The 24,279-nt window shown below is 46.0% G+C and overlaps 1 protein-coding gene across 14 annotated transcripts in view; it reads left to right on the top strand.

Moving 5' to 3' along the window:
* Positions 1-24,279, top strand: part of ENOX1 (ecto-NOX disulfide-thiol exchanger 1) — a 603,118-nt gene that overhangs the window by 489,928 nt on the left and 88,911 nt on the right. For all 14 annotated transcript variants that reach the window (XM_051850654.2, XM_051850652.2, XM_070048766.1 and 11 more), the window contains 2 exons: positions 6,995-7,101; positions 11,334-11,451. In XM_051850654.2, coding sequence (XP_051706614.1) covers positions 6,995-7,101; positions 11,334-11,451 — 225 coding nt within the window. The remainder of the gene's footprint in view (positions 1-6,994; positions 7,102-11,333; positions 11,452-24,279) is intronic.

The following is a 24,279-nucleotide window of genomic DNA, read 5'->3' as shown; positions in this document are numbered from 1 at the left end:
TTGGGATGGCAGCGTCCCCTGCAAGAGTACTGGTTCAAGTCCTGACTACTCCACTTCTGAACCAGCTCCCTGCTGACACGCAGGGGAAGGCAGCAGAAGGTTGACCAAGTGTTTGGGTGCCTGCAACCCATGTGCAAGACACAGACAGAGGTCCAGGCTCCTAGCTTCAGCCTGTACCAGCCCTAGCCGTCACGTTATTTGAGGAATGAGTCAGGAGATGGACGATCTCTCTCTCTCTCTCTCTCTCTCTCTTGTCTGTCTCGTCCTCTCATTGTCACTCTGTCTCAAATAAATAAATCTGAACGAATAAGAAAAGCTCCCCAGAAGCCTGATCTTTCTGTGCCCTTCCTCCTGGAGGCCCACTCTTAGCAGTGATTCTGCTTCCGATAAAAGGGCCAGACTTGTTTCTGTTACTTGTAATGGAAACTGCAAATGTAGATATTGCTGGTTCAGAGAACTGGCTAGCCTGTAATTGATGCCTTTTCTCATCCGCCAGGAATACAAAATGAAGTTTGATTATCCACTGTTGGCAACAGGTAAACAGTGTGATAAACGCTTGGTGGGTATAAATTGGAGTCCAATTTGTCCGTGGCTCTCCAAATTAAAAATTCAGATCCTCTTTTATCCTGTGGACTGCTGGGAACTTTTTATAAAGATTCTTAGAGAAGGATGTCAGAAGATATATCTGAGAATGTTCAGTGCAGCTTTGTTAATAACAGGGGATTGCATATGCACGGATTTCCAAGATACAGTAAGTGAAAGGAGGCCAGATACACAGCAACATGTGTGACAGCAACAGCTCTGTGTAGGTATAGAAGATAATGCATAAACAACACACACACTGTGTTCTCCAGGAAGTTTTTCTCTGGGTGGATTTTCTGCCATCTGGTCACAGCGATTTCTGCTGAAGACAGAAGCCAGCAGGGGAGGGAGACTTGTGCTTTTCATTTTGTCCCTTTTCCCCACCATGGACATGTGTTTTATTTAGTCAAGAGGGATAAGCTAGGCAGGGGATTCCTGGGGCTTAAAAAGCCTGATAGGTGCTTTATATTGTAAGGAACCATTGCGACTATAATCTCATGGATTTTTTGGTTGTGTTGTTTTTCAAAACATTTGAATATAGGAATTCATTAGGGGATCTACAGTTTCCTGAAAGCTACCAAGATTTATGCATCTCAAAAAAAAAATCACTGTCTGTCAAATATCTTTGTATCTAAGCCAATTGTCCATTCCCCACTTGCTTGAAATTCGCTAAAAGCCATCCTGTTTGTTTTCTGCCAGTTTGTTCAGCATGATCCACTTTCCTCTACCCACACTGCACTCCCTGAGAGAACCAGACGCCTGGCCTCCTCTGTCCAGGGGCACAGAAACCCCGTGACTGCTTGCTGGTGCGCTGGCCCTGGTTTAACAGCGCTTGAGGTCACATGGGGCTGTTTTTACCCATCTCAAGACAAAACCCCGGAATGCCCTCTTTCCCCCTCAATTTGAAATGCCACTCCGTGCCTCCGTTCCCTGCGCTTCCCACCAGGCTGATTGGCAGGCTCTCCGTGCTGAGGATCCAGGAGTGTCTTTTGTAGCAGCTTCCTCTGGTGTTTGACACTTAAGCGCCCTCTTCTTAGATAATGTCTTGCTTCTCTGGATGTCCCGAAATCTGAACTCTTCACTGTATTCCCTCTGTTCGCAATCCCTATGTCTACTGCCAAGATTCTTCAGCCCCAGCGCCACATATAATGTCTTGTAGTTTCTTTAGTCCCTTCTCCCCAATAAAAGAATTCCACCCTAGCTTTTAGTGTTTAGAAACAGCTGTAGCCAGCTGGGGCAGGGGAAGTCAACTGTTTGATTCGTTACTGTCTTTGAAAATCTCTTAGGAGCTTTTCATGGAGGATTGGAAAGATGTTATCCCTTAAACGAAAAAAGTTTCCTCTGAACCCTACAGAGTTAAGGCTCTCTCATGAGCCCAGAATACATTAGAAACAAAACTCAGGCTTAGAAGATTTGTTTGAGGTGCTTTCTTTAGGCATCCTACTGCCTGTAAGAAGTTAATCTGTTTCTTTAGATATTTGGGATACTCAATAGGTTTAGGGATCTTTTACAGCTAGCTGTTTAACTTTGGCACAGTGATGAGGGAGGTACAGGGATGGGGAGAAAGAATGCAGTGAAGGAGAGAAGGCTGTGTTGGTAGTCTCTGAAGGAGCCTAACCTTCCATTCCCATCACTTCCGAAGCTTGTCTGCTCAGAGCTCGGGGTGGAGCAGCAGGTGCAGCCCAGAACGCTGAGATTTCACGCTGGGAGGCCTTCTCTCTCCAGGGTGCTTGTCTAAGCTTGGTCTGTCCCCATGGGCTTTGCTAAGAACAAGGACAAGTACTTCTCAAGGTACTTCATGAAGTTCCCTGTCAACAAAGAAGTGTGCTTTAATTCAGCGAATGCCCGAATGTCAAGGGGGGAAAGTGCAAAGGTTGAATTACTCAGTTTTATGATTTTTTTTTAAATATGTAAAGCATGTACACACATATGTGCATACACATGCATGTTCCGTGGGCTTATGTATGTCCACACATGCTCATGTGTGAGCTCATGAGCAGTTCCTGGCGGGGCTCTGCAGCTACACAGAGTGCTTAGTGGTGTCAGCAAGTCTCCATGAGTCGGTTATGTTTATTCACTCCCACTGGGCGTGCGGGGGTGGGGGGTGGGGCTCTTTATGCCATCTAAAACTGGTATTCATGTATGCTTTTGAAGAATTCACCATGTTTATTTTCTTGCGATCCTCAAATTATCTACTTCAGGACAAACACTCAAAACCGAACTTTGGGGAACAGACTTGCTAGGTATAGAGAGCTCTTTCTGTTGATATGTTCAAAACTTTGGAGTGATCTTTCTTAAATAAATAAGTAGCCATCGTAGAACAGTACTGATGCTTTTTACCTGACACAGAACCCGGTGAGACCTTCAGCTGCCATTCTAAAGACCACTAAGGTGATGAATGTCCTAGGGCAGGGGCTGATCTGATATTTTTTTTTCTGCTTGCAGCATAGCTTATGTGAAAGCTGCTTTCTCTGGACAGGTGCTGGTGCATCTTGTTTGCTATTTTTCTCTTTCTCTGAGAAGTAGAGCTTTGATGATACCACTTGTAGTTTAGTTAGTAACTACTTGTTGCTTGATTGTGCATAGAGCAAGTAGTATAACTTACACTAGAGAAGTCGCACGTGGCATCCTAATTCTCTTTGGTGTTCCATGCCATAGACAACACACAGTGTAGGGTCCACACTGGTGACATCAGTACTAGCAGTCTTCCTAATTCATGATCTTTAAAATATGTTGTCTCTGAATCACATTCATTGGGGAATAGTCTTTGAGGGGGTTCCCCCCAGTGATGCTGAATTCCCACTGATCTAAGCACTCTTTCAGAGTCCCTTGATATGCCCAAGAACTTACATTTGCAAGACAAGTGGCTGGCTCCGGGGCAGTCTGCAGAAATGGGAGAAGCATACCTGGCCATGTCAGTACTCCAAGAGTATTTTCAAACCTGTTAGATTTGCAAATATGTTAGGGAAAAGTATAAAAGTTTGTAAGAAAACTGCATTCAGTATTGCTTATGTCACTGGAAAGAATACGCGTACAATCACAAGAAGTGGAGATAGCCCAGGAAATTTCCAACATCTATGTATTCTGACTTATTTCAGAACTCCCAGCCCATATTTCAGTTCCATCCAGATGGGTTGCCGGCATTCTCAAACTCAGCAAGTCCAAAAGCAAATTCCCTGTCTTCTTTCTCAGAACTCCCTCTGCTAATTCTCTTGCTGTCTGAATGCTGCCCCAGCTCCAGTCCTGCAGGTCTCTTTGTCTCCTCTTTCCAGGTAGCAATGCCTTGTGCTATCCCCTCTCCCTGTCCAATGGTAACTTGTCTCACCTTCCACTCCTTAGCCTCTGCCTTAATTCAAGCTAACATCATTTTTTCCAAGCAAATCCGACTCAAAATGCATGCCTCCTGGACCCGTGGAATCAAGTTCACAGTCTGTATTAGCATACACAGTTCTCCCTGATTTGTTCTCAGCCAACATTGACCCCACCCCCACCCCCACCCCACCTGCTACTTTCCTGTGGTCCTTTTGCCACTCCCTGCCAACCTTTGAGTAAGTGGCTGGTGCCTTCTCTGCTGAGCAAGCATTGCATCAGCAGGTGTGACCTGGCAGAAATGTGGCCTTCTTTGGGGGATGTTCCCTGGTTTCCACCCAGCCACTTAGTTATTCTGTTTTCTGGGTCCCTAGAGCAGTCATCCATAGGTTACTTATCTGCTCGCCTTTCTTTCTCCCCCAGAGACTGTGATCTCGTCAAGGGTGAGGAATATGCCTGAATCATATATTTCTAGCAATCACTCAAGCATCTGGTACCTGATAGGACCCCAGATGTTTGTTGAATTAGTGAGGGATGAATTGAACTCATGCCCTGGAATGTGTTAGTCACAGGAGGCACTTCCCTCAATCAGATAATCTCTGCAATATACATATGGTTTGAACAGAGGTTAGAGGATCTGGTTTTACCCTTAAACTGGTGCAGTATTAGGCCATTGGGTATTGGGTGTCTAACTGTCTGCCCTTCTGTCCTCCTCCATGTGCCTTCCTAGTCTCTTACCTTTATACAATCGTTTTATAAACACATGATTTTCTCTTTAGTGTGTCTTTATTAATAGCTTCTCCTGGCAGAATGCAGAATGTTGACGACCAGCCTCCAACCCCTCAGTCCTGGTATCAAGACACCCTTTCTCTTCCTCTTCCCAGTGATGCCAATCAAAGAGCTCTGCTGGGCTGGGCATTCGGCACAGCAGTTAAGACGCTGGCTGTGACTCTCACATCCCATATCAGAGTGCCTGGGTTTGAGTCCTAGCTGTACTCCCAGTTCGAACTTCCTGACAGTGTGGAGCCTGAGAAGCCAGCAGCTGATAACTCAAATAATCGGGTCCATCCCAACCGCCTGGGAAACCCAGGATTGGTTTCCTAGCTCCTAGCTTCAGCCTAGTCCATCTCTGGCTTTTGTGGCTATTAGAGGAGTAAACAAACAGATAGAAAATCAATATTTCTCTCTCTTTGTCTTTCAATTAAATAAAATATTTGTGTTTTTTTTAAATAGCTCTGCTATTAAAGGCAGTGGAATCTATTACTCTTTCATAATCTCATGACCACCACCTTGCCAGATAATCTCATCTGACAGTGGATTTAGGGTTGTTTCTGTGCTGCCCCTGCAAAGAGCAGTTGAAATCCTCCATGATCCCAGCCAGTGCACAGACAAAACAAGCAGAAAGCCCATGAGGTCGAGCTGAACAGGTTTTGTCCTCCACCAGCTGTGCTTTGCGCTGGGGGCTGCGGGTCGGGCGAAGTTCAGCATTGGGAGCATCTCGAGGTGACAAGTCTGGAAGTCCCACTTCCTCCAGGTGAGGATGCGGAGGGAAGAAGCCACATGCAGTCAGAGATAGTGTGACTCAGGCGAATGGAAAATCCTCCCATCCAAATTGGGTGAAACAAATTCCTGTGAAATAATGACAACGTTTGCTAAATAAAGACAGTTGGAGTTGGGCTCCCCTGAGGTGGAAAACAGTCAACATAAAAGCCTCCTAGGAAAATTACCAGTAGCTTGAGACGTAGTTGCCTATTAGCGTGGTGAGACATTCACGGTACTGCAAGTGGAGAGAATCTGCCTTGTGTCCTCTGCTCCATCATCCGCTTGTTTACTTTGTGTGCTGACTTTTAAAACTGTGTCACCAAAGTATTCGTCTTCTATGGGGATGACTCTGTTACTCTCTGCCATCCTTTGGACACCAAAAGTTTTAGGGGAGCTTTGATGTCCTTTTCATAATAGAGCCTTGGGAATCATGAAAGATTTATATTGATGGGGGTTAGTATTTATGAGAAGCTAATTTCAGTTGTGCCTTTCTAAATATTTAGAAGTCCAAACTTAATTATATGATTAAGTCAGTGCTCCAATTTTCTTAATCCCATAGTTACTAGCTCAATAACTGTTGAAGCAATATTGGCTTGCTTGACTCGACCCCTAACATGTATTACTAAGAGCCCATGCCTTTTTCTATGCAGTTTTGTTCATAACCATCAAATTGATCATTCCAGTAGCACCATGCTTAGAAGCAACAGAAGTGCTAAATGAAATCAAGGTGGTAGAGTCAGAACTTTAAGTGGTTTGAAAAACAGCGGGAGGGGTGCTTACTGAAGGATATATTGGAATAACCATGAGTGCAAGTGATTGTGATGAACTATAGATGGTGCCCAATGGTGTTAAAATCAGACCTGCATGCCAGGACTGCTGACGTGAGCCTGGGTCTGCTCGGACTTGGATGTGGTGGCTCCTATTTCCTGCCAGCAGGCTGCAGAGCTGGTTGCAGTCTGTGCAACAGAGAATCAAAGAAAGGAGCCACAGATGAAAACTGGCCCCTGAGGTTGAGGGGAGATATGATAACAACTGTTCATTGCCCTAGCTTGGGACGCGGACAAGGTAACGTCTTCTGAGGGCTGCCATTAAGTCCTTGAGATGGAGACCAAAAGAGGAAAAGATACATGGTTGGCTCTTCCCCACTTAGCCACTGCACCCCGGCTTCACTTCTACATACCCAACCCAGGAACTGCTATTTATGTATGTGTCTATCTCCATATGCCCACACTGCTGTCTATATTTCTGTAGATCTAGGTACATAGATATATCAAATCACATTTTAAAACAAGAGCTGAAGGATGCTTGGAAGTAGATGCCCATGAGCTTTTCTCAGTCGTATTTAGAGTTTGGTTTAACCTAAAGTTATGGAGACAGACTTGAAGGGAGACATCCCCAACCTTGCTAAAATGTAAGTACAAAAAGGCACAAAAGGGATGGATATTGATGATGTTGTTTCTATTGCAACATCATCCATAGACTCCTAGTGTCTTTGCTTTGCTTCCCTATGGTGATCACAACATAAATTACTTGTCTTGTTTGACTTCCTTGTTCACCAAAGTTGAGCAGATTGTGGCCGTTTTCAACGCTTCTACCAGACAAAAAGCTTGGGACCATTTCTCGAAAGCTCAGCGCAAGAACATAGACATTTGGCGAAAGCATTCTGAGGTTGGTGATTTTATGATTATTTTTTAACCACCATCACACAGCTGGATTGGCAGGGAGTAGTGTGGCTGCAGCCATTATGGTTTTTGTTACAAGGGGCAGTCTTCTTGCCATTGTTCTGTCTCGTTGTCAGCTCCAACTCAGATTTATCCCTTGTGCAGAAAAGCAGCTGACTTAATACTTAAAGGAGAGAGCATTTTTCTCTCTCTGCACAGGGAGAGAAGAATCTCTTTTGTTGATGGTAAAGCGCTTGGAAATAAACAAAGACACTTTGCCTAATAAAGCATTTATTATTTTAATATAGAAAAGTAGTTTTTAAGTACAGATTATTTTTCAGTGTTCTATGTGCTGATGATGGTTTACTCTTTGGGCTAGAAATGGCAAGTATGCCTTTCCATCCAAGTCTTCTCATTATAGCAATGTTTTACCCATGTACTAGCCATTGCGTCCTGTCACTCCCTCTGCCCAGAACAAATGCCTCAATGCATGTGTGAAGTGTGAGTATCTACCCCCAAGGAAACAGTACAGAACTTGACCTTCATTTGCCACCTAGAAACGCCAAAAAAGTGCCATTAGTCATGGTCATCCAGCTGTTATTTTTAGCTCTACAGTGTAGTGTACGCTTTGAACCTGTAATTTAAAAGTAAGTATACTGTCTTTGTTTGCTTCTTTTTTTTTTTCAATGAGAGAATGTTTTTCATTTGGATGCCTCTCCATCTGCAGCATGTTAATATTAAAGTTCTCTAATGATATTCCCCTCTTTCAAAATCCCAAACTTATAGAAGGTAAGGTTTATTTATTTAATGATTTTGACTCACACTTGTAAAATAAGTGTTTTATATTGAGTTTGAGGAACCACAAAGTACTGTGATATCAATCATTTGGGTGACATTTTAAGTGCCCATTAACTAATGCTAAATTACAGTAGAATACCAATGGCACTAGAAGTAACATCCACATGAATACCAAATGAATTCCTTATTATCACTGTTATTATGGTGCATACTGAATGACTTCACAATAATGGGACACTTAAAATGCTAGTGCAATTTATTGTTAAGAAGGGCATTTTTTATTTTGCTCACTAACGCCTGAGAAGGTAGTTGGTGACTGATGTAATTCTCCTCCTCTGTTCAGGATTATGAGTAAGGAGGGGTGGGGTCTCTCTTTAATTTTTCAAGGATCAGAAAAACGAAGAGTGTTCTCCTGGTATTCTGTCTGCCACTGAATCGAGACCCAAGGCTAAGTCACTTTTCAGGAGAAGAAAATAAATAAATAAAAAGTAATAAACACCTTCATCTGCGACATGATGCACACATTGAGGGCTATGAAAACAGAAACTGGCATCGATGAACTGTGATCGCATTTGGGGGCTGATCAGTCCATGAGTTGTTTACTTTCTACTTTTCACATAAAAACCAAACGTGGTTAAGAGAAATGTCCAGAGAAAGGCAGGTGGCATGATGCTGAGCAAACCTGGGCACAACAAGGCCATTGTCACTTTGTAAATGTCGACCTAAGTCACGAGCGCTGCCCCACGTGACTCCACTTCCTGCAATGCCTTGGCTGTGCTGCGCGGAGCAGGCCCCGTGAAGGCTGGCAGTGTGCTCCCAGGTTGCCTGCTTGCTTGGCTTGGCACCAGGAGGCGGCAGTGGATGCTCTAGCAGGATGGAAGGGGTGCACTCCTCAAAGGCGCTCCTGGAAAGGGTCTCTGTGCCTTCGAACCGCCACTTCCAACACCTCTTTTGATATACATTAGGAAATAGAATTCTAAATTACCTTTGATTTTCTCTCCTACATGTTACCTAATTGATTAAATACCAGCTGGTAATTTAACATTGTGGATGATTTCTCAGTTGCATATAAGCTTGATAATTGGCTTGATTTTTTTTTACTACATTCCCATGTACCGCATCTGCTAATTACCTGCAACACCTCTACAGATGTATTAGAGTGTACCAGTGATTTACTGCTGAACTCGAGGCACGCTGTGCGAGCACCCTCCTTCCCCCTCCCCTGCGCCCTTCCCCCACAGCAACTACAGTATGGCAGTTTGTCATTAATTGCAGGGACTAAACAACAGACCCTTTCGGCCTCATTTATTCTCTCCACCTGACTTTTTCTTGTTCCAGATATTTCTAAGCCACCCCTATGGGAACTGGGCTCTTTGTCAGTGGACGAATTAGCTGTCCACAACCTAAAAATTTCCCCACTAATCGTGTGTGGCACCTGCCTCCGAGGCCTGAGGGCATTATTTAGGGCAGAAATGGCCCCTCTTTCTGCCAGGTGGCACCGTCAAATAAGGTGGCCTTCCAGGGCTTCCCTGCGATTGGTGGCCCTGGCCCTGCACCCCAGATTTCACCCCTTCTGTGTCCGAGGCAGTGGTGACTCCCACAGTGCAGTGCTGACCATCCAATACCGCCAGCTGTGAATAGTGTGCTCCTGTCAAGCTGCTGTTGAAATCTGTGTGCAAAGGAGAGAACAGAATTGAGAACCACTAGCACAGGCTGATACCCACACATTGCTGAATGGGCAGTCGAGCTGTATTTAAAGTCATCCACTAGTAAGTTATGTGACATAACCTAGATTTCCTGTTACTCATAGGCTTGCTTATTAGAATATGGCTTTTCTGTAGACACTTCAGGTTAAACGGGGAGAAGGGAAAACAGAGCCTTCTTGTTTTAATTCTTTCAGGGAGTAATACATGTAAGAATAGAATGCATAAGGACGGCCAGCGCCGCAGCTCACTAGGCTAATCCTCCGCCTAGCGGCGCCGGCACACCAGGTTCTTGTCCCGGTCGGGGCGCCGGATTCTGTCCCGGTTGCCCCTCTTCCAGGCCAGCTCTCTGCTGTGGCCAGGGAGTGCAGTGGAGGATGGCCCAGGTGCTTGGGCCCTGCACCCCATGGGAGACCAGGAAAGGCACCTGGCTCCTGGCTCCTGCCATCGGATCAGCGTGGTGCGCCGGCCGCGGCGGCCATTGGAGGGTGAACCAATGGCAAAGGAAGACCTTTCTCTCTGTCTCTCTCTCTCACTGTCCACTCTGCCTGTCAAAAAAAAAAAAAAAAAAAAGAATGCATAAGGATTCACAAATATGAGAGGACCTCAAAAAGTTCATGAAATTAAAAGGTGAATATATTTTGGTGCAAAAAGATGTTGAAATCCTATGTATAATTTTTCATAATGCACATTTTCTGCGAACTCTTTGAAGACCTCTCATTTCCCGTACACAGTTAGGTACAAAATAATGGTATAGTTATTTGGTGTAAATGATTACGATGTCCTGATTTGAAGCATAGCAGTAAAAAATTTATTGTGTTACTCTAAATTTTACAGTGAGTTTTTGCATACATTATTACATTCTAATTGCCTTGTAATGTTATTATTATTCCCTATTCATGAATGAGTAGACAGAGTCTCCGAGAAATAAAATGACTTGATTGCAGTCACACTCCAGTAAGTAGAGAAAGCAAGAGATGTCCCAAGATCTGGGGCTCTCAGTCTAAAATGGGCTAAAGTACCCATCACCTTCTGAGTTTTCAGTTTTGGACATCTGAATGGTATGTGTGTGTTGGGGTGTGTGTGTGTATGTGTGTGTGAGAGAGAGAGGAGAGAAAGAAGATAGAGAAAGAGAGAGAGGAGAGAGCGGGAGAGAGAAATCGAGATCACACAAGCCCATACACATGCAGGGACACTCTTTATGTGACAAATAATAGTAGCCGACATCACCAGCTTTTAGCAAAGCAAGTGTCAGGCTTGATGCTAAGTCTCTTGCATGCATTCGCTCATTCCACGCTCAAAACTATCACAGTATCCCACGGAGCATTTCTCCAATTGCACAGCAGGTCAGTGGCAGGCCAGACCAGACCTCTTTAGAAGTCCAATGCTCATGCTCATTCCAGTTAACTGCGGGTCCCGCCGGGCTGCCACGTAATAGGCCTTGCTGTGTGGTCCCTGAGATAGCCCTGCTGGGTAGATGGTATTAGCCCCTTTTAGACAGACAAGGAAATTTTCGTCCTGGTCGTTGACGAGCAGGGATTGATGCCGAGTCTGACACCCAAGGCGCTGCCGTTTGCTCTGCCCCTTGCCATTCCAGGTTAGGTGAGGCAGTGTTGGGGAGGTCAAGACTTGCGACTCTCAGCATCGCTGGGTCAGTTGTGCCACATGCAGAGACCCGCGGGGACGGCATGCTGAGGCGCGCCCTTGACTCTGACAGCAGCCTGTCCTCTGCTTTCAGGAGCTCCGGAACGCTCAAAGCGAGCAGCTCATGGGCATCCGGCGCGAGGAAGAGATGGAGATGTCTGACGACGAGAATTGTGACAGTCCTACCAAAAAAATGAGAGTCGACGAATCAGGTAACGCGGGTCGCTGCTGCGTACCCCGGGGGTGTCAGCACGGGCGTCCACAACTCGCATGGGGACTAATTGGGAAAGAGCCAAATAACTCATTCATATTTAGAGTTGTGTTAAACTTCCATCTTCAAGTGTCTCCACCTTTTATTAATAGGACTTTAAGCTCCTGCTTAGGAACGTAGTGATTTAAATTGCTCCAGTTGTTTCTCCACACGTAGATCCGGGGCTATTATCCATTTTTCAGGGATGTTTGCCTGTCCCCATAAAAATCTTTTTCCAGAGTGTGGCAGCCACAGCTGCGGCTGAATCAGAGATAAAATTTGGTTTCAGTCGGTGGACTTCTTATTTGGGAATTGCTTAATCCCCGAAGAAGCTTCCTTGCCTCTGAGCCAGCATGCTGGAAAATTAGACATTTTTTTTCTGATAAATTTGAGTTCACCTAACTAGTAATCCAAAGGGTGGCCCCCTTTGGTTCCATGCGAGGGCTGTCACTTCTTGAGTGGAGAAAGGGAGAGAAGTTCAGAGAGAACCTGGCTTTGTGTGCTCCGTCTGCCCCGAGATGCTGATTAAACCTCCATCCTTGAATTGCATGGGAATTCCTAGGTTAGGGAAATATTGGCTCACAACCTGAGAAACGGGGGAGCTGGTTTGTCCGAGGGGAAGGGCGTTGCATACAGGACAAGGGAAGAGCCACAGTTGCCACTGTTGCCAAGAGAGAGTTCAATGAGAAATGGATTTGATCCACCTCCTGTGGCCTACCTCCTACCTCGGGCTTTTTCACAGAGGGGCTGCAGGTGATCATGAGGTTGTTGGGCTCATTAATTGGTAAATGGAAAACTCAAGATGGCAGAAGGGTCAGTTCATCCGGATCCAGTTGTCGCGTGGTCACGTTGCTCCACTTCTCCAGGGCTTAAGAAGTGAATGCCAGAGGCATCAGTGAGGATCACAGGACGAAGCTCCTGCACCCAGGCACGTGGGGAGGAGGCCTTTATTTCCTTAAGGCAGTGGTTTTCGAAAAGCGGGGTCTCCAGCCCAGGGACATAAGCATCATCCAGGAACTCGATAGGAACAGAAATTTGCAGGCCCCACCCCAGGCCAGCTGAATCAGAAACTTCTAAGGGTGGGCAGTGGAGAAGCGAGGAGCAGCAGCCCTCTGTGATTGGCGCCCTCCGGCGAATTCTGATGCTGACGTTGGAGAGCCACTGCTACCCAGAATCTCCCTTCATCCTCCCATTCCATTCTCCCAACTCTTTTTCCCAAGGGACTTGAGGAATTTATCATGCAAGTGGAGAGGACTTTGTTGGCGGCTGCTGCTTCATGGTGGCGGGGACACTGCTTGGCTTGCCCAGCTTCTGCTTGGCCCAGATGTATGTCCCCACCCTTTCCTTGAGGGCCCGTTTGTCCTTGGAGGCCTTGGAGCAGCTCCACAGCTCCGCTGTCCTATGGGACAAAGCCACACACCTCCCAGATCGTGTCCTGCAGGAACTTGGCATACTCGGTGAAGCGCCCAGACTTGCGCATGTTCCTGGTTGCCTGTGGCCTTTCTGAGGCTTGCCCAGAGCTACACTGCTGTGCTACAGTGCCTGCTGGAGTGGCAGTCGTTCCTTGAAACCTCTTGGAAACTCAGCACCCAAGTGGACTATGCCACTGTTTTCTGATGCCGTATCTATCCTTTGTCCTGACATCTGTGTGTCCATGCATGTCTTTCGTTAAGCTGATGCCAGATGTCTTCAAACTTCCAGATTCCTGGGTTTGGCCTTGTTTATTTGCAGAGACCACCCCCCCCCCCTTCCCCACAGCATCTCTGTTCTGTAATTCTCCATGTAGCAAAAGGAAGAAGTGAGTATGTGCAGGATCTTAAATTCGGTAGGATCTACAGATAAGTAAACAAGATGTGTTTCTCAAAAAAAAAAAAAAAAAAGAACTTTCAGCATTTTTGATGTGTTTAGACAAGGGGCAAGGCAAGCAAGACACATCGTTATAAGGTGGTGTAGAAGAAAAGAACTGAGTTGGTTAGAGATTCTGATTTGCACCTGTCGCTTTGCGGGTGAGGGACGTGGGGGAACATTTCTCTTTAAACAACCCATTGATTTCCCAAGTAAGGTTTGCACATGATCTCATAGTCTGCCTAGAACAGGCCCAGAATAACAGTAATGGCTCTGAACAGGATGCCCACTGAGGAGGTATCATAAGCCAGGGCAGCGAGTGTGTGTGTGCAGGACCAGCCTGGCCTCTCCCGCAGAAGTGTCCAGGGCACGTGGAGAAGCCACCATGTGGCAGGGACCAGAAGTCACCCCCGGAGACATCACTGAAGAGCCCCCTTCCCAGGCCTCTCCCGGTCTATCCCACAGGCCTCTGTCAACAGCAAAAAGTAGTGCCCGAACTTCTAGAAGCTTCTGCCAGGCTTGTTGCTCCATCAGCAGAATCACTGAGTGTGGATGCAGCGCAGGTCATGTCCCAGGTGGGAGAAAGACAGGAGAGAACTGGAGTTCAGGCGCCAGGCCCACGGAGTGCAAAAGCCTTCCCTTGCTTTTCTGAATGAGGCGGCCCAGAGGGTGCCTCCTGTGGTTTCTGGAAGGAAGAAGCACAAGGCTGCTTACAGGGAAGGGAAAGCCACTGACTTGTTTTTTTCTTTTTAACCCCACGAGGCCCTGAAGATCCCGCCCAAAGGCAGGCAGCCATCCCTTCAGCCCTGGTGTTGGAGGACCGGCATGACAGTCTAATGACTGCACCGTCGACAACTCCCTGCGACTCCAGGGACAGCACCGCCTGTGCTGCTGCTTAGATACAAATTTCCAGTCCCCTGCCCAGGAGCAAGTCCCCCAGGGAACTGCCCAATGCCGCACCGGACCTGAAATCCTCAGGGCTTTAGGAATTCTTTGCCTGTCTCTTCTTTGCTGAAACACTGGGATTTTTGTCTCAGACCTCCTGGGCAGTAACTGATGCAGAATTCTGAGAAACTCCACAGGGGAATAAATATCCTTGGCTCCTGCCATCGGATCAGCATGGTACGCTAGCCGCAGCACGCTGGCCGCGGCGATGGGGGATCCTTGTTGCAGGGAGGCTGTGGTGATCCCCTCCCCCACTCCTGGCTAGTCTTTGCTTGTGAATTTCCCTAGGAGGGTCGAAGGTTATCCTGTACTACCCTGCATGCATTTCATTTTGGGCGGTGGTGGGAAGTTGGAGGGAGAGAGAGATGGAAAGAATTGGCTTGCTGTGGTTTCTAGAAAAGGCACAATTTAATATGTAGTAATTTGTAGGGTACCTTGGACTTGCTTCTTTTGTTAAAAAAAAGTGTTTAAATATAGCTGTGCTTTTTTGGTACTGGAGAGTATCCCATTGAACTTCCCCTCTTTACCACAAAGAATCATTGACAGCATGTCTTTGGCTTGAGCCGCCCAGTTGCCACCATAACTCTGGTCCTGGACGGGCAGTGCACTGCCTCCCCCATTGAGTCCTAAAGGGGAAAAGGAGTTTAGGGTAGAGCCAAACCAAGACACTGATAACCATGGAAATAGGTTTTCTCTATACGTTTGAAAACCATGACAGATTCGTCAATGCATCCATTCAAAAAGGCTGATATCCTCTTACGAAGCCGGTGAAAGAAGTTTTTGATAATTCAACTTTCATCACTTCTCGGCCTTTTGGCTAAGATCAAGTGATAATTCAACTTTACTGTTGTTTAGTCTGTATCCTCCCGGAGTCAAGCCACAGTTTTAAATCCAGATCCATTCCTCCTTCTCCCCCTCCCCCACACTCCTCTCTCTTTTCCCTGCCACCTGCTCTCTCTCCCCTCCTTTCTTATCCCATTCACCTCTACCACCCTCTGCAGACCGGTGAGAACACATTCCAATTGTCAACATGTGGGGGGCGCTGTGTTAGTGCATTCTCCATTGCTATAATTAGACACCTGAGGCTGGGTGCTTTTAAAGAAAAGAGGTTTGGGGAGCTCACAGTTTTAGAGGTTGGAGAACATGGCGCCAGCTTCTGCTTGGCGCTAGCAAGAGCCTCCCGGGAGACGCCATCACAGTGGGCGCTCATGCAGAAGAAATGGCATCTCGAGACAGGAAGCTGGACAGGAGGGAGGGGCCGGGCTGGCTCTTGGTGTAACAATTCTCTCAAGAATTTGGCCAGACTGGCATTAATTCCTTCCTGAGGGCAGGCCAGGCCCCATAGTGTCTTGACCATGCCCGTTAGGCCCCCCCCTCTTATTAAAGGTTTCCCCATCTCTAAGCCACCACCCTGGAGACCAAGCCAGCAGCACATGAACCCTTGAGAAATGAACCACATCCAAACCTAGCAGGCACCTACTGGTGTCCAAGGCACTGTGGCCCCGGGGAGAACGGGCACACCCTGCCCTTGAGGGCACGAGCCTCTTTTTGAAGTGAATAAACATTTTAATACAAGTACAATCTCTCATGTTGAGAATGTCCCAACGCCAGTCAATTAAATTCAGTATAAACCAAAACGAACACCACTACCGAGTATATGAATGGTATCCGATATTTGACGAGTGCACATTGGACACAAACTGTATAACAATGAAATGAAAAAGACCCTTACTTGATAGACAACCTTTAAGCCAGTCCATAAAACACAAACAAATGCTCTTGGATTCTAATTTATATCTCATTTAAACTCTAAGCGCATGGAAACTCACCACCATATCAGTATAGATTATGTTTTTTTTTTTTCAGTTTCCCTAGGAAATCACAGATTTTCCAAGTCTTTCAACCAACTAAATCAATAAGTAAGGGACACATAATTGAGTTCAGTTGGAATTGGCAGTATTCAGTCTGTCTGAACAGTTAGATGTGTAGCTGTGAGCCTTAGGTGGAAAAAAATAAGAAGATTGTCTTGAGCTATCTGCTTGATCTCTTTGAAACCAGAACCACCTTAATTTTTCTGGTCTAGTGGATTTCCTGGTGGGCAGTGCTTCCGGAGGGTTCTAAGTAGTGCCCAGCAGGGAGACTGGAGCCAGGCACATGCCTAAGAGGAGGAGCACTGCCCACCCAGCAACAGCAGGCCGAAGGCGGGTCCCCCCCACAGGCCTGGGCCTTGCAGCCCACCAGAGGGGGCCAGGTCATTCGCAGCTTTGAAGCTCCTGTCTGGGAGTGTTGAGGGCGATACAGAGCAGGCTCACTGTGGAGCAGCTCAGAAGTTGGCAGAGGGGCAAGGGCATTCAGACAGACAGTAAGGGGGCTCAGCCTGCAGCCACATGCCGAGATCCAAGCTCCCCGCAGGAGCAGACCCGCACCCCCACCCCCACCGCCACGCCCCAGGAGCACCCATGTTGAGTGGATGAGCTGTTCTCACACATGACGGCAGCCTGGGACATTACCTCCTGAAAGGGACATGAGCAGTGGCACGCGTCCAGCAGCAGCCACCGAATGAAGTGCTGTCCTTTCAGCCACAGTGCAACCTCTCCTGAGAAGCCAAGTGCCAAACAGGGAAGCGTGATGAGTTAAAGTCATCCGGCTGGGAGGCGATGGAAGCCGTCCTCCAAGGTGGGCTGAGGAGCTGGCCTGCCTGCCTCCTGCACCCTTGCAGTAGAGCTCCTTTGTTTGCAAGGAGCTCACACTTGTCTCTGATTCCGTGTTGTTTTGTTCGTTTTTGTTTTTTTTTTTTTTAATCTTGCTAATCTTGCCAAAGGAATAGATGTTGAATTGGGGGTCAGTTCCCCGAGTTCACAGTTACCATTTTCCTTTCTGTAATGGAAAGTGTTGGCAGTGTTTGCTCCTGTTAATTGCCTTAAATACAAAGAGACAGATGCTATTGAATGGACCCCGTAACAGAGCCGACCTTCCTAATGGAAGACCTCCTGCTGAAAACAGGGCCATGTTTACCTGTTGTGTAAATTCACTTTTCAAACCTCGCCTGTCTTCAAGTTAGCCTCCTTACGTATGATCCTGTTTTTTCTGTAGCTCCTAACAGTGCCATGATTCCTGACATCTCTCAGATAAGCACAAACATTCCATAACCGTGTGTTTTCTGTAAGACTTATCTGTGTTGTTGCAATTGCATTGTGCCTGGAGACCAAGGAGACTAACCACTTCACTGTGCCGCCCCTCCCTATAATCTGCCTACGTTGTTCGGTGCTAGCTTGGAGCTAGATGGGTTCGCTGTATGCTTTGTGTGACTGTGACAGCCCAGTGCTTTTCCTTGTTGCATTTCACAGAGCAGCCTCTGGTTATGTTAGGTCCTAGCTTCTTGCCTAGGGCCATGAGGTCCTTGAACATGGCAGAAGGCTTGGGTTGTTGAGCGGTTGGCAGGCAGAGGAGAAGAATAAGGAAATTTGCAACTGATCTCCAGAAAGGGAGAGCTGCAGAGGCCTTGGCCGGGGAAGGGTTTAAACAAATGGCCAGTGAGTAGTATACAGTTGCAGCACAGAGCGCAGCCCGCGGAGCCCTGCTGCTTCCCCACTGCCAGGAACACCATTATCTAGATTACAGTTTATTATACTTTCTGGGCATTTCATTCTGGTGAGGTCTAATGCAGGATCATTACATAGGAGAGTGGATTTAATCCTGTTTCCTTAGCAGACTTTAAGGACACCGAGGGAATATTTATGTAATAAGATGCAAAGTTGCTATGGAAAATACTATAGCAACCTAACATCATCCGAGAGCCAAGCAGCCACTTGTAACAGCAATCTAAATTTACATTTATTTTAGTGTCATTTTATCGACACTCTTAGTATCTCATTCTGACAGGATGTTAAAATATGTTTTCAGCTTGCTTTTGAGCAAAATTAACACAGTGTTGTTGGAGTTTTAGCATGGTTTGCACAACTTCTGGGGGAAAAAAACAGTATTTTCGAGGGAGTTTAGAGGACAGAATCCAGGTAAGTTTGTAAGCTTTTTTTTTCTTCCCAAAATATAAGAAATGATTCCCTAGTAGTGTTTACTCCTGGTTTTCTCTTTTGGCTTGTAGTTAAGAACTTCTGATTATAGAAAGGACTGTTGTTTTCAGTATTGACCTGTTGCGTGGCGTACTCACCTGCGATGCTAATGGATGCTTCTAGAAAATAGTTTAGCAGTTCAGCTCATCGGCCTCTAGGCGGGTGTCGCATTCTAAGAATGAAATGTTTGCATCTAAAGATAACACCTGGTCATTTTCAAAAATCTAATAATTAAGAATGATGAAGGAAGCAGAAAAAATGTTAGTTACAACACTACAGAAGAAGCGTTTTGGTCTAAATTCTTCTGCACAGCTTAACTCTAAAGATTTTCTGTGCATTGATTAAGGCTTCTTGGGGACAGTTCTACATGATCTGGGTTTCAGACGACCTCTTTATGTGGCAAGTAAACATCTTTCATAAAACAAAAAAGCTGCCTTCTTATGTGGTCATGAAACCAAAAATACAGAGCAGGTGAGTGTGTGTATCCATTCTGGATCATGGGCTCTTGTGCATGAACCTTCCAAAGTTGAATCGGAAATCTTTGAGGTGGTCAGAATGGATTCCTGAACTTATTAAAAATCCTGGTAACTCGAGCAGCCCTTCCAAGAGCAGCTTTTGGGTCTCTTAAATGTGAACATGGCAGAGAAGCCACCGATACGTAAGCCAGCTGGTAGTGGAAAGATAGCAGCTATTGATTTTCTTCTGTACCTCTCCATCTAAAATCTTCAAGTGTGACCATAAGACCGTTAAAGTGGAACCTTGGCCAAGAGAATCAATACTAGACCACATTAAAACATAGGCTGTTACCAACTTCTTAGCACGCTGATGTACTGTTTATGAACAACATTGTCAATTCCCTTTTGTTTTTGGAGTGTTCATCAAAGTACAGTTGGTGACATAAAGCTATTATCCCTTGATGAAAGTATGTCTTGTAGAATTCCAGCTGGCCATGCAGAGTTAATGACCACATAACTACTGGGAAATGGAATTCAGAGAAGTAATTACTTTGTTCCTTTTCTCAGAAATTCCACTTGCCATTATATGATACTTATCTCATACTTAGAAGCCCTGGAAATGGAAGTTCATAATAATACAGATTTTTTGACTATAGTGAGCTCTCCTGTATCTAAGTGGCATTGAGACTCTTCTCTTTCACTTGATTGAACGCCCTCTATTTCAGAAAGAGACTGAGTGCCCAGGGACTCCTCCCCCAGTTCCTGGACACAAGGTGAGAAGCCTTCGTGGAAGTTGCTGGAAAAGGTCACTATTTAATTTAGGCTCCCCGTGACCCGCAGAGAGTAGGGGGAAACCTGGCTGGGCAAAGGTGCAAGACAGGGTCTCTGAAGGCAGTGCTTTGGCAGGTGTTGCTGGTTCTTCAGTGAGCCCACCCTAACTTCCAGAGTTGCTTTGTGCCAGAGACCCTTGCTTTTTAACCTGGGGCATGTTGGGTAATCTCTGCAGCTTGAAGCAATTGCCTAAATTTTCACTTCTCAGAATTACTTTAGAAACATGTAAATATTCAGTACCAGGGTGTTGATAACAGCCCACCCATGAGGAATCTTGGGAAAAAATGCAATGTTTCAGAAGATTGTATGAGGGGTCTTCAAACAGCTCATAGAAAATGTACATTCTCTTTCAATTCTGCTTTTCCATGAATATTTTGGAGTACCCTTATAGAATGGCAGGAGGGAAGCTTTCAATATATTGCTGAATGATAAAACCAGTTACAAATCAATATAAGCAGATAATTCCACTCTGTGTGCGTGCACGTGTGTGTGTGTGTGTATGTGTGGTTTATGTTCACAGTTTACATGGGGAAATCTTTAAGGGTCAGAATATTCAAAGTAATTATCTCTGATGTAGTTAAAGGTGCTTTTTGTTTTTTCTTCTTTGTGTAGTTGAAAGATGTTCACATGACCACATGCTTATATGCATTTTTTTTTTTTTGACAGGCAGAGTGGACAGTGAGAGAGACACAGAGAAAGGTCTTCCTTTGCCGTTGGTTCACCCTCCAATGGCCGCTGCGGTCAGCACGCTGCGGCCGGTGCACCGCGCTGATCCGAAGGCAGGAGCCAGGTACTTATCCTGGTCTCCCATGGGGTGCAGGGCCCAAGCACTTGGGCCATCCTCCACTGCACTCCCTGGCCACAGCAGAGAGCTGGCCTGGAAGAGGGGCAACGGGACAGAATCTGGCGCCCCGACCGGGACTAGAACCTGGTGTGCTGGCACTGCAAGGCGGAGGATTAGCCTAGTGAGCCGCGGCGCCGGCCCATTGTTTTGACAATACTGTAGGAAACTTTAAAAAATTTTCCTAGGAGGATCTGTGACAAAATTAATGCCAGCTGGGGACTGATACCTGGCCATTTCCAAGCAATCTGTAAAGTCAAAAGTAGTAACAAATAGTAACTGGTATTAGATGATGGAACCTCATTGAATTTCTTCTCTTGCACTAAATTAGAGAACTTCTACATTTAACTTGCCAAACATAATATACCTACCTTCCCAGACCGTGGCATCCTAGTTTCCTATTCCAAGGGCTAATCATATTTGCGTAACTATTAAAGGGAGGATTCAAGAAATAATTCAAGGTCTAAACCAGACAGCAAACATGGAGTTCTCACCCAGACGTTGGCAATGACGAGTCTCTTTATATATAAAAGAAGCCTTAAAAATGTTGCCTAACCTCCTCCTTTTTAAATAAATAGGAACACAGAGTCCCATGTGTTCAAGACAGGAAGTGGAAAGTCTGGAATTAAACTCTACCTTCCTTATTTCCAGGCTAATGACCTTTCTCTGGCACCACTGAATTTTATGGGGAAAAAATTCCAGAATGTCTCTTAAATGCTTTAAGTGACATCATAAGAGTCAGTAACCAAGAAAATCAACCAAGTGTTTTGAGTGTCTGCTGGGTGCATGGAACCATGATGCCATTTGGGAGCAAAGGTCGGCTAGAGACAGTTATCCCCTTAGAATGTTAATCCAGAGCAGACCAGGGCTTAACACCTAGCCTTCTTAGAATTTTCTGTATTTTCTACTTATTAGAAAAGAGATTTGCTTCGGCCAGCACCGCGGCTCAATAGGCTAATCCTCTGCTGCGGCACCGGCACTTCAGGTTCTAGTCCCAGTTGGGGCGCCAGGTTCTGTCCCAGTTGCTCCTCTTCCAGTCCAGCTCTCTGCAGTGGCCCGGGAGTGCAGTGGAGGATGGCCCAAGTGCTTGGGCCCTGCACCCCATGGGAGACCAGGATAATAAACACCTGACTCCTGGCTTCAGATCAGCGCAGTGCGCCGGACGCAGTGCACCAGCCATTGGGGGGTGAACCAATGGCAAAGGAAGACCTTTCTCTCTGTCTCTCTCACTGTCCACTCTGCCTGTCCAAAAAAAAAAAAAAGAGAGAGAGAGAGATTTGCTTCAACATAGTCTGCACACCCAGTAAACTGGGTGTTTTTAAGCCTATTCCAACAGAAATACCAGCTTTAAAAATGTGCAGGAAATTGGCCTAAACCCTTCTATAGTTGAGTGATACTTGTTTCTTCAAAGCAGAGGCCACTGTATGACTTTGGGCAAGAGGAAGAAATGCCTTGAGGGAGTGAAGTAGACGGGGCTTGAGCAGTGCCTTGTCACGGGTGTCCGTTGTCGGCCGCACACTCCTTCAAAGTCCACATGCTGCCTTTCCTAACTCTGCAGATAGACCAAGGAGAAAAAGAAGACATTTCTCAGAACATAGGCCTGGATTTGCTGTTTGAGCTGAAGTGGTCTGAGCTACAATGTGATCCCATGTTTTCTGTGCCCCCCGGGGCCCAGGAAAGCCTGCCTCGGGATTATCAGTTTATTGACTTCCCATCTAATTTCAAGACTTATTGAAATGGTTCTCCCTGTTTCCCTGTTCCCAAGGCTTTTCTTTATGAGCTGTACCTCCTCATATATCTTACAAATAAAAATCTGAGGGACAGCATCCACAGAAACATCAGTCACACTCAGATCCGCAGACTCAGGGACGTTTTGTGGAAGTAATATCTTCTCAATGCTCTGCATTAAGGAGAAAAATTGGATTTGGGTACCCCCAGCATTAATTGAGTTGTTGGATATTTGTAAATACTGCGAGTTCATATTGGGCATGTGTGACTTTTTGTGTGTGGTCACAAGTTTTCAGGCATAATCTACGTAATCTACGCCATGCATTTTGCCTATCTTTTGATAGCAGGATGAGAGATTCTGTTCTGCTGATTTACCAGTCAGCTGCTGGTGAAGTGTCCCTCCCTGTGGTACTACATTTTTCTTGCGTAGTTTCTATAATCTGAGTATCCTAGAACCAGCCATTTCTTTGCTGCCAAGAGTCAACCTGAGCAACGGCATACTACAAAGCAGTAATAGAATTCAAATAATAAAAACTTAGTGAATTTTTGCAGTGTGTATAGGAGTAGATCCTGTGTCTTGCAGTGCCAGATTAAAGGTGGGGGGTGGGGACAATGAAGTCTTAAGCAATTAGTTGAGACTCAGTCATTGATCAAATTGCATTGCTTATCAACTACGGAAAGTCCTGGCAGTATAGCCTCAGTTCTCCTTTTTCCTGGACAAGCATCGGCTCCTGGGGCCACACAGTCTCTGTTCTCTGCACTCTCAAAAGTCACAGCGACAGCTGGCAGATAGACCCTAAGGTAAAGAACTGTGAGAGCAAGGGGTTTCTGAGACATCGTGGAGATGTGCGCATCCGAGTCTGGTCGGCCCTAGGGAAGCTGTGCATGTCTATTGTAGACAGCCGTGATCAGATGCTGAGATCGGAGGATCTTCCACCCGACACGTTCCTTGCAGATCAGTTTAGTATGTCTTCCCTTCCAGATGCCCTGCCCATCGCATTGTACTCAGTAGGTAGACAGGAATTTGTTAGATGAACAGATAGAAAATTGAAAGTCAGAAAACCTAAAGTTTAATCTTCTGGGAGGTTTTTTGTTTGTCCTTTGTATCAATAAAGAAAAAGAAGAAAAAAATCTGTTATCTTGGAAGCATCTTCAACAAGTTCATGGAATCTGCATTAGAAAAAAAAAAAAAAACCCAACACATAGATTTCAAAAAATACCTTGCACAAAATGCACTGATTTTTAATTCCATATCTCTGAGAGCTTTTTGAAGCTCCACGGTGTTTAATCCTCACAGTAATGATTAAGTGTTATCCACATGAGGCCCCTGTGGTCCCATGGAGGGTCGGTCACTTGCCCCAAGTCTCACAGCTCCTGTCTGGCCCCGGAGCCCCTTCTCTTCCTCTCAGCCATGCCTCTGCCTCCCTCCTGTACACAGTCCATGCCCGCCCAACCCCTGAGGCTGCTGGGAGCAGAAATAGGGGATGCCAGGCATCGTGGCTGGTGCTCCTCTTAAGACAGCGGCTCCTGCAGAACACCCGCCAGCCCCCAAACTACTCCATGTGTCTGGCCGCCATGGTTCAGGAACCTTGCCCCATCGCTACTTGTCAGAGACCCCACGTATTACTCCACAGGGCAACAAGGGTGAGATCTTCCGGGTCGTAAAAACTCCAGGGCCTGTAGCAAGCTAAGGAGTAAAGCCAAGAGCAAGAGGAGCAACGAAATGAGTTAGCTAATGCTTGCAACCTTTTCCCCAGAACTAGGTTGTACCTGGAAAATATATCTCGATTTTTAAATTTTTTTTACTAATTGAAAGTTGTTAGATCTTTGAGCTTTTTGAAACAGAAACTAAGGCTTAAATTGGACATTTCTCTCCTTCTGTATAACATTCAGGCTCCTAAGGAATACCATAGTTGACACTGGATGGTCAGTGCCGTGTTCACAAAGCATGTTCCGTAAAGCCATCCGCAGTGCCTTCCCTCTCATGCACAAAAGAAAGCGAGAGCAGGAGAGCTGCCTTCTCAGGGGACTCCTCGTAACCTTTCAGAAACGAGACATTTCATGCTAATTCCTGC

This window comes from Oryctolagus cuniculus, chromosome 9 (assembly GCF_964237555.1).
Source record: "Oryctolagus cuniculus chromosome 9, mOryCun1.1, whole genome shotgun sequence".
NCBI classification, from domain to species: Eukaryota; Metazoa; Chordata; class Mammalia; order Lagomorpha; family Leporidae; genus Oryctolagus; species Oryctolagus cuniculus.
The sequence above is the reverse complement of the archived record's forward strand: the minus strand, read 5'-3'. Positions and strand labels throughout refer to the sequence as shown.